Source organism: Sebastes fasciatus, chromosome 5 (assembly GCF_043250625.1).
Source record: "Sebastes fasciatus isolate fSebFas1 chromosome 5, fSebFas1.pri, whole genome shotgun sequence".
Lineage (NCBI taxonomy): Eukaryota > Metazoa > Chordata > Actinopteri > Perciformes > Sebastidae > Sebastes > Sebastes fasciatus.
Window position 1 is genome coordinate 13,593,382 of NC_133799.1, and position 16,182 is coordinate 13,609,563.

General features: G+C 40.3%; 1 protein-coding gene across 4 annotated transcripts in view; it reads left to right on the forward strand.

Annotated features, from left to right (window-relative positions):
* LOC141767644 (carboxyl-terminal PDZ ligand of neuronal nitric oxide synthase protein-like) overlaps positions 1 to 16,182 on the forward strand; it is a 207,012-nt gene that overhangs the window by 111,905 nt on the left and 78,925 nt on the right. For all 4 annotated transcript variants that reach the window (XR_012593904.1, XM_074635139.1, XM_074635140.1 and 1 more), the window contains one exon: positions 5,149 to 5,257. Coding sequence is in view for 3 of the 4 variants with exons in the window: in XM_074635139.1 (XP_074491240.1) it covers positions 5,149 to 5,257 (109 nt within the window). In the remaining variant the exon portion in view is untranslated. The remainder of the gene's footprint in view (positions 1 to 5,148; positions 5,258 to 16,182) is intronic.

A 16,182-nucleotide genomic window follows, 5' to 3' on the forward strand; every position in this document is an offset into this window, starting at 1 on the left:
TTAACTGAACTGCTGTTGGAGAAACTTCTCTCTGCACCTTTTCCCCTGCATGGCTGTTAAATGTTGCTGCAGAATGAGGAGTCAAGAGAGGGACACATTTTTGATCCTGAGAGGCACTGATGTGAAATCATTCACAGTTAGATTTTCATTTAATTCTTATCCTATTTTTAGATTTGACCTCCACATGTCTCTGATTATCAAGATGATCTCAAATTAAAATGGATTAATATTGATCACCAGCACTCCAGAGTGTGTAGATATTTTTCATTCGGCAGAAAAGTTATGCCTCATGTTTGACTCCTTGCGCTGTTATTATTATTACTATGAAGGGTTATCTGTAATATCTGTGCTGGGCTCAGCGTACCTGCTGTGTCATTGCCAACTGCTTAATTCCTGCCAGCAGCAATTTCAGATGGCTTTGAGGGATGAACACATTTCCTTTGTTCAATTGTATTGTTTCTCTTGTCATAGACCCACCACTAAGTTGCATCGCTGCTGTGTTGACTCAGTGACAGAGAGTAGAAAAGTGATATTCATTCATGTGGAAACGTTGTGGATTGTAACTTTAAACAGGGAAAACAACCCCCCCCCTTGAAACACGAGATAAGAAGTGTTTCCGTTGGCAGTATTTGTAGTCTGATTTATTTGGCCCTTAACCATCTTTGGCGGCTTTCATGTCGAGCCCGCCTCTCTAATTCTGAGATCTGATCTATCCGACGCGTCTTCACCTGGATATTTGGCAGCCAACTCCCGTTACAGACAGTTGATAGAGATGTATCTGAGCCGTCATCTCCGCGCTGCTTGGGGATTTGTCCGCTAAGCCAGTCAGCTAAGCTCACTTTTACTCACTCTTGGCTGAGCTTCACTCGTCTGGCACCATGTAGTGTTTCTTTTTTATCATAGCCTACATGTTTTGAATAAGATTTCTCTGTAGGCAACAATTGGCAGAACATAAGACCCTTTCCCCTGCTTTAGATTTCAAAGAAAGAACATTGATTTTTATCACAGTGAGTGAGGAGAGGAAGAGTTGAAAGTAGAGACAACTTAAAGGTTTCTGCAAAGTGCAGCCGGATGGGAGCGGTCCGTTTTCTTCCAGTAGATGACACGGCTTGATAATAGCGACCCTCTTAGCCCTCTGTGTTTGTTGACATAGACACGTAGGCCTAAGGAAATGTTTCTACTACCCTCATTAAGCTGCAGCTAACCAACTCCCATGTCCTGGGCCACTCATTAGTTAGGGCCACTGACCAAGCGTCGGTATTTGACGAGTTGGGAGTGAGAATGTGTTGCAAATGGGGATGGGTAAAGCTACTGTTGATGCTAACTTACACCTGCATGTTCTTCATAATAAGCATTTTAATGTATAAGAAATGGTTGGCCTTTACTGTGAAGCTAGACATATTGACAAATAACTATTGACAACCAAAATGTTAGTAACATTGTATGGATGAAATGCATTTTTTTTTTTATATATCCCTTTAAGGAAAACTACAGTTTATTAAAATGTGGGCCTTTTTTCCGTAGCTCGTCATATGGCCTATCTGTTACAAAGTAATCCCTGAGATCTGGGAACACAGCAACATCACTAAAAATCGGTCAGACAAATTAGAAAGGTTGTTACCAACACTTAAGTCAAACTTATTTAGAAGAGCAATTTAAGTTCCAGTGTGTAGGATCTGGTGGTATCTAGCGGTGAGGTGAGGAGATTGCAACCAACTGAAGCCTCTCCCTCTGTTTCTGCACTGTTGAAATCTCACATGTATAATTTGTTTTTCTGAAAGTGATAGCTGGCATTTTCTAACACACATTGTGAATATTTCAAGTGATTGTGAGTAAGACCAACACTGCTAATGCAATCACTTAAGCATCTCTAGGAAATTCAACCAGATTTAATCCATCAGATTAAACAGATTTACTTCTTAGACCTTATATTTTCTTGCAGCAGTGTGTGTGTGTGTGTGTATGTGTGTGTGTGTATGAGTCACCACAGATAGCTGTGTCTGGTATTTTGACAGTCTGCTAAGCAGGGTTGACAAAGACACCATCCATACCACAAGACCTCAGCCAGTCTGGCTCCCACAGAAAAGGCCAAAACAAATACCACATAAATGTCACTGAGTATATAGATGAGAGCCCAACAACACATCCACACACATAATGCACATACATAGAAAACCAACGTGCACGCAAACACACCCAGACACACATTTCGACAGAGAACATTTATTATTTTGATAAATTAGCCCAAATATACCACCAGGCCCCTTAATATGGCACTAATTGCCCAATTAGGAAACTATTCTGCCTGGGGTTTGTGGTATTTCTTTCAATCAGTTGATATTTCAAGTTTAACTAATAAGCAAAAACCAACAACTCATTAACCGTCGAAAATCCAGCCCAACACTGCAACACTTTATTTTGATCAATCTTGAAAAATTAGGATGTAATTATTGGGCTTTAATGAAAGTTTTTTGGGGACAACCAAAACATGTGAGGATTGATGAGGCTATTTTTCTCTGTGAGTATTCTGAGTTTATTTTAATAAAGATATAGGAATTTTGTTTTGCAATGGAGAGCCTCCGTTTTGCTTCTTCAATCATTCAATCACTCTTTGTTTCTCTTTCCAAAGTAGTGATATAGTCTGCAGTAACTTGTCAGATATGGAAAAGACTTTCATAATAATAATCTTGAAAAAGCAAAAGGCTATTTTAAGTAATGAGGTTGTCAGCCAAAACATGTAAACATGGATGAATACTGATTAAGCTCATTACAATGAAGATTTTAGAAAGTTTTTTAATGGGAAGCTGCCTTTTTGCTTGTGTTATGTGCAGTCATTTTCTCTCATTGCAAAGTCACTCTGTGACGTCTAGTTTTATAATTATAACTTGATTATACAGGGCAAGGCATATACGTGTTCAGTATTGTGATCATCAGCTCATCTTGAATGTTAAATCTCGCAGTGGGACAAATTAAGGCAGAACAGTATGCAAGTAAGATAGTTACTTCAACTATTTATTAGATTCGTACAAACACTCAGAATCCCCTTTGGAATCATTCTGGGGGTCATTAAGACTTGATGATAACAAAAATCAGAAGAGGCAATTTACAGGGCGAGGAATGTCTTACTGTATAATCTAAGATGACACATTTTCAATAGTAATGCTAGATTAGTTTTGTCTTTTTTTAGTCTACTAAACGATGAAACATTTATGTTAAACATCCGCAAAATGTCAATGCCAACACAGTCCAGAATGTTTAAAGCTTTCCAACAACATCCACTCCTGGTATTTGTAGCATTGTTAAATGTTTTTTATGGTAATGTTGAGGCAACTCAAAGCACTTTTTGTTTGGGAAGTGTACCGATCAACAGGTTGGACCAAAATGCAGGAAAGAGACTCAGAAAATGGACTGGATAGGAAAAGGTTTATAGAGTGGTGCAGGGATGACGTATTTTTGTAAGCCAACCGGGAAGTTAGCATCGCCCCATGGTTCCCTTCGACAAAAAGCCAATGGGATTTCTCCATTGGGTTTTGGATTGTTGCAGAAAATAAACTCTGTGGCAAACACACATTTGTTATACTTGCATGTTTTGTTCTGTATGGTAATCTCCACAAATGAACACCACTTTCTTTGATTTTTGAAGAGTGAATGCAATCATCAAGCTATAAACGAACTCCATGACGCTCAAGTACACCCAACGAGGCTGTAAAGGCAGACGTGTTGGTGTGATAATGTTTTGTAGTCTCAGTTAGCCACTTGATAGCAACCACCTTTAAAATTCACAAGTGGGATATTTACTGACATATTTTATATTGTAGAACAAAATGTTAAAAGTCTCTTAAGCTTGTGTTAACCACAGACCTTATGTCAGGCATCTAACTAAAACCCATTAAAAAAAAACTTTGACTTCGAGACGAGGGAACTGGAAGTGCAGAAATGCTAACTCATTTCCGGGGTGTAGGACTTATTTCTGTAGCGCTCTATTGACTGGGTTCCAAAGGGGATGAAGGTGGATGAAAGTCCGGCTAGCGGAGGCAGAGGGAGGAAGGACGGAGCTGGTGGCTGGATGTGAGCATGGCTGAGCAGCAGGCGGGTAGGCTGCCAGTGATCCACTTTGGCTGAAACAACTACGAGTGGATGAAGAAGTGGCATTTATATACTCCAGAGTGGATGAGTAGATGGATTGCAGATGTGCAGCATGGAACAGGTTGAACAGCAATGATGGAGCCAGGTTTAGTACAAAATGTATTAACAAATATGAACAACCAGATGTAAAGGTCATTGAGGTTTTATAGAAAATAGATTCCGGTCTTCTTTAGATTATTGAAGAAAGTTCAATTTTTTTTTTTTGTGGTATCTGACTCGTTTAGACTGAACACAACATTTTCCAGCTTCTGGGTTCCAGTCTTGTCACCATGTTGTCATCTGCAAGGCTTTATCTCTCCAGAAGTGCTCTTTTCTCATCATAAATTAGATCCAGTGCAGAGCTTAACACCTACAATGTTCTTTCTCCAGCAGGTTATTGTGTATTATCTCTTTTGCTCTCCCTTTTTGCCCCCAAACGGATTTCTTTCCTATTTACCTGCTCTGCAGGATATTGTATCTCTCCTCGCTGAGGCTGCTCACAGTCTCTCCCCGCCAGGAGAACTCAGTTATTGTCTCAAACTTAGTTCCCCCTGCATCCGCTTTCATACAGGATATTTTGGTTGTGATAGTATTACCTCCTCTGTCTCCTCCTCACACTGGGATGCATCACTGTTGTCACTTGAGGTCTTTTTTTTTAAACTTTGAATTAAAGTTTACTTTCAATGTGTGTCACTGAACTTCCTGTCTTTAAATCCCATAGAACTGTTAGAGGAAGTCTGTTTATACTTGCCAGATCATTTTATTTAAATAGCACTTCCCCCCTAATCTAATCACAACTTTCTTTACCCCTTTTTTGAGCCTGAGTTTGGTCTCATGCCTTCGGATTAAAAACAAACTTAAAATAGTGTTTATTTTAGTCACATTGAAACCCCAGAGAAACGGGCTGAGTGCCTATTTTGCATCTTAAGACGCATTTAGAAATGCTGCCAGCAGGCTCCCAATCTGTTTTGCATCATATTCACATTATTTTAATTTCTGACCTATTTTTATTCTATCTTTCAGGATATTCTACGTGTCTCATGACTCGCAGGATCTGAAGATTTTCAGCTACATCGCAAGAGACGGACAGAGTAACGTCTTCCGCTGCAACGTCTTCAAGTCCAAGAAGAAGGTAAGAAAGACGACAGGCATGCAAGCGTTCGTGAATTACCTCTGAAATGTGACATAAATGCAGAGCCTGAATGGAGACCAAGAGCTCACACTGAGTTATAGTCATAGAAATCTAAGAATAGCATTATTCTTCATTTTTCATCTACCCTGATTAAAAGCTCAGAAGTGTGATTTGTCATATTCAAGCACGCATTTGGATTTTTATGCCTCTGCGCCAGCAACAGCCGTAGCTGGAGGCTTCATGTTTTCGGGTTGTCTGTCCGTCCGTCCATCCCATTCTCTTGAACCCGATACTTCAGGAACACCTGGAGGGAATTCCTTAAAATTTGGCACAAACATCCACATGGACTCAAGAATGAACTGATTCAATTTTGGTGGTCAAAGTTCAAAGGTCACTGTGACCTCACGTCCGTCCCATTCTCTTAATGTCTCAGGAACAGCTTGATTGAATTGCTTCAAAATTTGGTACAAACATCCACTCGGGCTCAAGGATGAACTGATTAGAATTTGGTGGTCAAAGGTCACTGTGACCTCACAAAACATGTTTTTGGCCATAACTCAAGAATCCATATGCTAATTAAGATGATTTCACATAATTGTCTGATGGGATAAAATGATGAAGTGATTTTGTACAGATAGACAGATGTAAACTGCTTGGCGAAGGCATACAACCGCGAGGTGGTAATTGTAGTTTGAATTAAAAACAAACTTTGGAGAGGAACTCATTTCCAAACTGCTCTTGTGTTCATGAAAGTTTTTTAATTAGTACATTTCACTAATGGTAGTTTTTTGTTGACATAACAAAGGTCAGACTACATATAATTAGAAAATAAAGTGACAACATCAGTTACAGTGTGAACTGTTAAACTAAATTATATTTTGCCAGACTGGCTGATGTTGCTGATGATGAGGGAAAAAAAGTGCTGGAGGTGTGAGAAGAAAAACACTTTCATATTTTCTTTTTCGCATTAGTTGCATTAACCAACTCATCAAACTTTGTCTCTTCCTCTCTATAATGGGAAAATGGAAAAAGCCAGCCACTAAGCATGTCATTTCCAATGTTGTCACAGGCTGTTAGTCGTGTATTGTTCAAAGCAATTCCTCCTCCTCTCTTACATCATGTCGCTGTCTGAGTCATATCCCAACAAACTCCAATAAAGAGACATGCGGCTTTCGAGCAGCAGCAGTAACTCCTCCTGGCATCATAGGCTTATACCGTCGTTGAGGTTTGAGGAACAAGTCGAGAACTCATTTGGGGCGGATGTGTTGCTGCTGAACAGAGAAAGTCAAAACAGAGTCCAGCAATGTGACAAAGTTAGTTAGAAAATGTGCTCCCAGTTTTCCACTGGAGCTGCCAATTCGCAGGACTTGATGGTTAAGTCCAGGGGTTAGCTGGGTGAAGCACACACTGCCTCATTATCTCTTACAGACAGGCCGACATTGACATATGATTGAGAACGCACGCGTACACACACACACGCACTCACACACACACACACACACACACACACACACACACACACACACACACACAGACTGGTTTGCAGCTTAATGGCCCCAGGACCAAAGTTGCCCCAGAGAATTTTGGTATGCGTCACTTTCCATTTTGTCTTCCGAGCAGTGCGCTTGCGTGCGTGTGTGTCTGTGTGTGTGTGTGTGTGTGTGTGTGTGTGTGTGTGTGTTCGTGCGTGTGCGCGCCCGTGTAAATGCAATGTTTTTTACAGCATAGTGGGGATGGAGAGACTATGGGCAAGAATTTTTCTTTTTTAATGGAGAACACCATTATGTTTTACAATTACATCTCATTTAATATTGTCTACTTCTGGATAATATTCCTGAACATTTACAAGTTTTTCATAGTAGTTAAAAATACACAGTTTATCGTGGCTGCTATGGTTGCTAACAGTGATAATAGAAAGTTTATAAGACAGTGTGTTTTTAAGGGAGTATTTCTTGGTGGAGACATTTTCTCTGTGTGTATGTCTGGTGATTGACAGCAGGCAGAATACCCTGCACGATGAAAACACTAATACTGGTACAGCAAAGTAAAGTTAACAAAGTAAACTAAAGTTAATTTAGCTTAGACAAGACAACAAGTAAAAAAAAAAAAAAAAACTATAGGCTACACTGCTGTTCAAATGTTTGAAATCACCTGTTATATTGATGTGTTTCTTCTTTCCTTAAATAATGGACATTTTAACGGAGATAAAAAATAAATAAAATTCAGACACCAAATGTATTATTTACATTTGAAATAGTTTGGCCCCAAAAGAGGAAGTATTCAATCATTAAAACTTCCATTTAAACGATGTCCCCACAGTGTTGCATGACAGGGGAGAATACTATTGGAAGGAAAGGACAAATTGTAAAGCTCTGGGTAGCCTTGCACTAAAAATGATTATCTTCTCCATATATTTAGCGTAGACTGATATTTACGGAAAGAAAGAAGAGATATCTGTCGGCTGTGATTGGTTGTTCCTCATCACATGACATGCGTCGCACGCTGCAGAGTTCCAAAAGTTGAACTATTTTTAACTCGGGGCATGACAGCTACGAAAATAGGAGCTTGCACGCCGCGACGGCATTGCTCTCAAGTTTGAGAGCGCCTTCCGCGCATCTACATTAAGAACAATGGATTTGAGGGCGCAGCGGCCCCCTAAAGCAACACACCTGTTCATTACAGCTTTTTACAGGCTGCATTATTGTGCACTTGACACGGAAACAGGAACCTGTTCACATTTAAATCTGCACACATTTTGATGCTAAGCTTCCAGTTTCTTTCGCCAAAGACTGGTGATTTCTTCTATTCTCATTGGAACTGTTGCTCCGAGGGATCTTTGTCTCTTTCTGCTCTTTCATTTGTCAGCCTCGTTCAATCATTGATTTGTCAGTGAACAAAACATGATTTTTTAATTTTTGTTTGCAAGCCCTTTATATAAAATAAAGTGTAATTGTAAAGAGGACTTTCTACAACCTAAAAGCGTGAAAGACCACTCAACAATACGGAGTAGTCCTCTCAGCCTCTCAGCCATCTGTCTGTAGCCAATCAAGCTTTTATGGCAGGAGATTCCAAACTTTTGAACAGTAATGTGTAAAAGGCTACACAAAGAAAGTGTTGAAAGATGTAGAGGATTAAACGAAACAAAAAGAGAAAGAAACTCTCATGGCATAATGAAAAAAGAATCGGCGTACACATATCAAACGTGTGATAAAGATGTCATCCAAAGCGTTTTGTGGTTTTGTGTGAGTGTTTTAACGTGCGGAAGTTTGCGAGTGTAAGATGAAGTAGATGATTAAGCAGACTTTATTTCCCTTTTAACTACCAGCAGTGAAAGAATGGATGCACTTAGCTTACAGTGGCATGAAAAGGCTTTAGTGGCCTATCAGTTCTAACTCTGAGACAGGCTTTGTGTCTCTCTCTACCATTGTGACTCACATTCTCTCACTCTTCCCCCCTTCTTCCTCCGATTGACAGATTAAAGGAGGCTAATGAATGACCTGGCCTCTATTATGTAGAGCTGAAGTGAGAGTGATGGAGCAGAGACCTGCAGAGTGTTCATCAGAATACTGAATGTTACCTCGGCTGAGCGGTCACCGTGTGTGATTGTGTTTGTGTATAACCCTCTAAAATGATTGTATTTTGTCTGATTGGAAGAGGCAGTTTTAGGTGAGTCAGAGCTAAGGATCAGGGAAGGGTCAGAGTTTCAGAGATGGAATTATTTATCTGTGATCCACCGACTTTTCCCTCTCGCGCCACCATGACGTCAACAATTTGGGGTTTTAGTGAAGTGATATAGTGATCATATATAGATGTCAGTGCTTAGATGTAAATACAGACTGAAGTCAATTTCCTGTTGAAAATAACACATTTTAATAATACATTTTTGCACACTGTACAAGTGATCCCCTTCCTTGTTCTGACTTCCACCATCTTTGGTGCGATTACTGTAAAATTACTCCTGATATTTATATGAGTATGTTGGTTAATCAGTCTTTCCAACACTTTCATTGAGAGCAAACTATCGTGCAAACAGTGTAAGATATCGCATCACCACGACGTCCATTTGGTAGCTGTTCTGAAACTTTTGGTCATATCACATAGTCTTCCTCAGCAGAACGTTTTCAAGCTGTTTGTCTTGAAACCCACTGGTCAGATTTGGTATACATAATGAACCCCTTAGGATTATTCTGGTTATTTTAGTGACCCCATAACCTTTCTTCTAGCGCTGGAGTTTCCATTCGTATGCAAGAAATATAAAAATCCAGAGGGCAGATTTCCATGAAATGTACTCAGTACACTAGTGCTCGCCAAAGAATGAAGCCTCTCCACATGGTTTTGTCCACCCTTAGGTGAAATTTGCAGTCTTAACTAGTACTTTGCATAGTGAAGCCAGTCCAGCTCTATTCCCATCATCCTCTGTCCGATCTTTATCACCAAGTAACACATTAACAAGCTAAGAATGAAGAGACACACGCTGGTTATGGCTTTTTAAACCGGATAATGCGCAACACATCACCGTTGCTAAATGGAAACGTTGCAGCTGGCAGGCAGCTGTGCTTTTTTTTTATGTTGTTATTGTTATAATTACACTCATAGGCCACATGATTCCTTATTCCAGTCGGAGAAGTTATGCAAATGCACTTAACACCCACAAGATTAGAATCATAAAACCAACAAATAATGCACCTCCGTGGGTTGAGGAAAAAGAAAAACCTCCTTATTTATTTATTCATCTGATGGTTATGATGGATAACGACTCCTCTGTTGTCCACAGCTGGGTGATGAGACGGAGAGAGTTGTGGTTATTGTGTCAAGTGTTAATTGAGTTCCCTCTCTAACCATATGCTGTCATTCACTGTCGGCTAATGTCATCCACTTTGTTCAGCCTCGGACGCAGATGACAAGTTGAATCTTCTGCTTTCGAGGATGATTGGAAAGCCCAAATAATCATGAAACACATTTTTAATGATTTTTTTGAAGAGGCTTACTTAGCTCATAGGTAATTAACTTTGGAAAGCACCGAGTGAGCGGCAGCATAAATAAAACCTGTTTCGAGCAGTATGTTGTCGTCTAAAAGGATGTTTTTGAGTACAAGAAGTGTGGTGGATTTATATCTTAACATGGGCAGTGTTTAAATATAGTTGGCCTGGATAAAACGTCAGGATCAATTGTTTCATCATTGACATTGCGGAGTGCTGATATAAAATGACATTTGGCTATTTCCAGGCATATAAATGATAAGGACTTCATTCTCGACACAGCTTGGTTAAGATAATTGGATTTAATAGCCTTTCAGCACTTTTTATTGAATATCCATATCTCAGTGAAATGATCCTTCTGTCTAGAACTTTTTTGTCTCTCACTCTGTCTATTTTTCTTTTGTTTACCTCTCTTGTCAAGGCTGCAGTGCTTTTACAGCAGAGGCAGAAATAACCCACAGTTGAACAAGTCATTGCTTCCATCCATAGTGTAGGTGTGTTGTGTGTTTGCTTCTCTCCAGATACTCCATATGAGTGGTGTGATATATTGATCATGAGATGTAAATACAGACTGAAGTCAATTTCCTGTTTTGTTGGTCAATGTGTATTTTTTTATGAAACAAGATACAGTTTTAGTTTCTACAGCAAGTCCACCGCCAGCTAAGTCTCACACACTCCCGGTATGTCTTAACCAGTGTGTCTGTCTCCTGCTGTGTCTCTGATTACAACTCATGCTGTGAACTGTGGTATCATGAAATCTGAGTGACTTTGTTGGTGGTTTGAAGGCAAACGCCTGGTTTAGATGAAGCAACCGAAATGTGCCATCAGTTTTGGTCTCTGTGAGTATAGACCATCTCGTCTGAGGAGGAGGGGCAGGTCCAGTCTGGCATTTAAGGGCTACTGCAGGACACACCTTTTGTAGGCTGCGTCCTTATCCAGCCTCTGAACTGGAAGACAATTTAACCTGCTGTCTGCTCAGTCGTCTGTGATGCTACACCTGAACCCTTTCTATGATAACAATAGATGATTGGCATCCACAATCATTTTCTTTACCTGTTTTTCTTTTCTGAGAAGGGTACAGTCTGGACAGATCGCCAGTCAGTCACAGGGTTGATAGACATACATTCACACAAATGGGTAATTTAGTCCACCTAGAGTGCATGGATTTGGATGGTGGGAAGAAATGGAAGCATGCAAACTCCACAAAAGAAAGGCTCAGCCAGGCGATGGATGCATAGAGGTGAATTGCCATTTAAACGAATCCTGGAAAGGAGAAAGAAAAAAAGAAACAGGCATAGAAATCAAAAAGCAACTTTTATTTGGTAATTATTCAATAGATTCTGTGTAATTCTGTTGTTTAGCTGTAACGTGTAGAGAACTAAACTGTAGACTTGAGGCTCTGGTAACAGCGCCTACATTTACATGCACAAAATATTGTTGTTTGCCCTTATTCCAAAAAAAGACAATATTCCTACTAAGCTGTTCACATGGCTAATGGAAATGAATATTCCCATAATATTCCTGTTAACATGCAACCATGAATGGTCCGATTAACGTAACCAGTGGCGGACTTGTTTGATCGTGCGAAAACAGCCTCCCTCTTTCATTCCTTCAACCACCTTCTTGAAAAGGCAGAAGTTGCAATTTCTGCGCATATCCAAAAACCTGATATCCAAGTCTTTCATAATGTTTAAAAGTAGATGTGTTTCTCCTTCTGATCACAGATGTGGGCTTTTATTTTGGGCACGCGTCTCTGCAGACTGTCGGCTAGTTGGTTTGTATACAACGCACAGAGCTGGCCGTTAACAGACAAGAGGCTGTGTGTCGCAAACTGATGTAAAAAACCCAATTGAGACGCATGTATACATGTCCAAAAAATGCTCCTAAATTCTGAATATCGGCATTTCTCACATGTCATAATCAAAAAAACGCTCCAATCGGAATAAAACCTAATTCAGAACATCCAAACGGAATATGCTGTTCACATGACCTGTATCAAATTCGGAATATTGGCATATTAGAGGAATATAAGTGTGCATGTAAACGTAGTCTGTGTCAACCAGATATTATCCTGCAACAGCTTTCATGTCTAATATGTTCAGTAGACCTTCATCTTATGCTGTTCTGCTGTATGAATGCTGTATTTCTATCAAACCCTATTTTAACAAAATATGTTAAACTTGCTTAAAGTAGCCATGCAAGAGCTTTAACAAGTCCACAATTTGCAAAGTTTTTTGAAGTATTTAATCAAAGAAAATAAAGTAAACAAGAATCTGACCAACAATTTAATACCACCATTTGATACTTGACAGTTTTTTGATACTCAGTGCTATGGGCACATTTCCGTCTGTGGTAAAAAACATTAAGGTTTGATACCCATCTCTAGCATGGCGTTGTATAGTGTACAAAGTGTTTATATGATGTATCCTTGCTTTGTGCACAGCCTGGAAAGCAAGCTAATGGTCCTGAAGAGTCACTGAGGCGTCATGACTTCATTTCATCACACTCCACTTACTTCATGCCCTCACACTCAGACACGCTCACAGTCGCTCTCAAACCTGCTCATTGATTAGTGCTTATTTTGGTCCGATAATGTCCGTCCGCAGTGCTTTCGCACACTCAGTGTTATTCTTCCCGGCTGTCACAATAATTTCCCTGGGGCAATAAAATAAGTGTTAGATAAACATCAGGTCAGACTTTGCCCCAATGATTGCAGTAGTTTGCTGGTGATCAGGAAGTCCAGGTAAGGAAGCAGAATAAATCTGAGTTAATCTCTTCTCTTCTACACTACGAGTACCTTGTGTGCACAGAGTGATGGATGTGTACGTTTTTGAGAGATGTAAACGCAGGATGAAAGGAGAATGAATGAGTGCATCAACAGAGGAGAAAGAGTTAGGAAAGGCTTTAATCAGAAGTAACTCCCCTGCCATCATCTCATTGTTTACCCAGCTTTTACCTAGATTGCATTATATTCCCTTTTGTCCCTTATCCGTACTTGTGCCAAGACTTCCAAAAGGAGAGCGAAAGCACCGCTGAACCTCTGTGGGTAATCTGGGATAAATAATACATCACTCTTTTGACTATAGGCCCTATCCTATAGCCGTTAAGAGAGACTATCCTGCTGCAGGGACCCAGCTCACTGGCAGCATGATATATCGAGAAGAGAGAGATAGATGGAGATACAGGGAGGGTACATTTACTCAGTTGAATTGACAGAGAGGAAAAGGGATGGGGAGAGAGATAGAGACAGAGAAAGAGGGCTAGACAGAGATGGTGACAGATGTCCAACTTAAGAACTAGTTCACGTCTTTACAGCGGGATATATACAGGCTTTGCATTTGAGTGACAAATCTCTTAGCAGTTTTGTCAGCTGCCAAAAGTGGAGATACGTCGGAGAATTGGCTCTGGGCATAAAATGTCTAGATACAGGACAACCGTCCTGATCAAAAGGGAGTCAACTGAAAATAGTACTGTGTTGGAAGGGACTGTCCGTTCAACAAAGGTATAAATAACACTGAAGACTCTGACAAGGCACATTCTTAGGGATTAACAGTTGCCAGTAAGTCTTTTACCAAACGACCAAACGGGGCCTTTCTCAGTGTCTTTCAGAACGATCCATGTGGCTGTTCCAAAAACGACTTAAGCCACTTTTCAACCGCAGGAACTTCCCCCCGAACTTGGAACCTTTTGAGGAACTCATTGCGTTTCGATCGCAGGGGCCAGGGTCTAAATTAAGGACATTTTACCCCCCAAAAAAGCCCTAGTTGGGAGGTAGTACTTTCTGAAAGTACAGGAACTTGCTGGTATGACCATCGCTGATTGGTGAAACACACTCAGCGTCACTCCTTCAACTCATGTACCGCTTCTTTCATAAAACAAGGAAGTACTCGAGTATCGATTTAGGACGAGGGGAGAACATTTCTCTTTGTTTAATGACGTTAAAAAGTAAAGTTAGGCTTTGCTGTTGGCTTCCCGACTCATTTTAAAAAAGATAGAGAGAAAAAGAGAGAGAGAGATTGCGAGTGAGCTGAGAGGGCAAAGTGAAGGAAGAGAGACAGCGGCGGTGCTGTGAAATGTTATTTTCTGATTGTTTCACAGCGGTTATGTTCTAAAGCACAAATAAATAACCATCAAACACTCGACAGCTGATTTGCTGTGGAAATAGACCCACTTAGTTGTATTTTCCTTCGTTGCATTTTATTCATTACATCCAACGTATGTCAGTAAATGCTATGCAGCCGTAAATGTCATCGCAGGCAGACACACTGAACTGGAGGCTGCAGAGTGTGTTCACCAGCAGACCTCGTCCCATGTCATGTTGCTTTTTCATACGTGAGTGGACTAATTTGCATAATCTTCTCAGGTCTTTAGACCGCTATGAAAACAAAGACAACAATGGGCTGAGGGAACCTTTTAGTTTCACGGCTTTAATGAGCGTTTCGTGATCTACCACCTCTATGGTGAAGAAGAGGTCAGGTTTAGCCAACTAAAACCACTTGGTTATTGTTAAAGGAATATTTCGGGTCACTGTCAAGGTTAGGACACCGGCTTGGTTAAAAGATACCAGTGTTGACTGTTGGTGCAAGATGGGACATGAACCACATGTCAAAGTTGCATGCTTTGTTGACCCTTCATAAGTAGATGTTCAGACCAAAAACAGCCCCGCAGTTAAAAAACAAAACAGAAGAAGCTGCGTTGGTGGCGCCACAAGACAATGAAATACGATCCACAAAATCCAATTTGAGTGACAGATCCATTAATTTGAAGGCTTGTCAAACACCAAAACACTGCACAGCAGTTTACAATGTAGGATATTACAACTCTGGAAAGGTTTCACAGCGGCAGTCCTTTTATTTGTCTTTGTGATAATCACCAGGTAAAGCTTGAGATTGCAAAGTAATCCATCAGGAGAGTGCGTCTGGGAGTATTTCATTTTACTTCATCAACGCCTTGCCAACACAGTAGTTCCATTCAGATGAATGACAGGGCTGCGTTTTTTCACTCAATGCAATCGTCTGCCTGAATGCGGCCTAAAAGGGTTTTGTGCCTCTAAAACAAAGTCATGCTATTTCTGCTTTTGCTATTTTGAGGACGATAGTTACTCTCATGGCCACAAGAGGTGGAAAGTGTCAGAAGAGTGTAAACCATTTGTCTTTTTCATGGTTTGAACAAATTTCATCTCAGGCAAGAAATTAGTTTTCTTATAATTGACTCTGATCTAGTGTTCAGTCGCATAAAGAACGTAAGCAAAGGCCCTCTCTAATTTAAAGACCATTGCAAAGGTCAAAGCTTTTCTTCCTCCCAGTGAAACAGCATGTGCAAGGTTTTATTACAATTAGGCCTAACTACTGTAATATATTGCTCTCCAGTGTCCCCAAAAAGTCTATAAAACAATTTGAGCTTCCAGAGCGCTGCTGGCAAAGTGTAACTGGAACAAAGAGCTGAGCTCACATCACTGCTGTCCTTAAATCCCTGCATTGGCTTCCAGGTATTTTTAGTAGGGCTGTCAAAGTTAACGCTATAATAACGCATGAACGAGATTCGTTTTAATGTCACTAATTACTTTAACGCATTAACGCAATCGTTCTTCCAGAGTTGTACTGGCATTAATGAAACTAGAAAACCTAATGAATCCATTGGTATCAACCATTTCATACTTGCTCGAAACTTGTGCTAAACTTTGGCAAGGAAAAACTGTCATGGCCATTTTTCAGAGTTGTCCACCTCAAGATATGTGAATGAAAATGGCTCTTATGGATACCCACAAGTCTCCCCTTTACAGACATGCCAAGTTTATGATAATCACATGCAGTTTTGGGCAAGTCATAGTCAAGTCAGCACACTGACACACTGACAGCTGTTGTTGAATGTTGGGCTTCAGTTTGCCATGTTATGATTTGAGCATATTTCTTTATGCTAAATGCAGTACTTGTGAGGGTTTCTGGA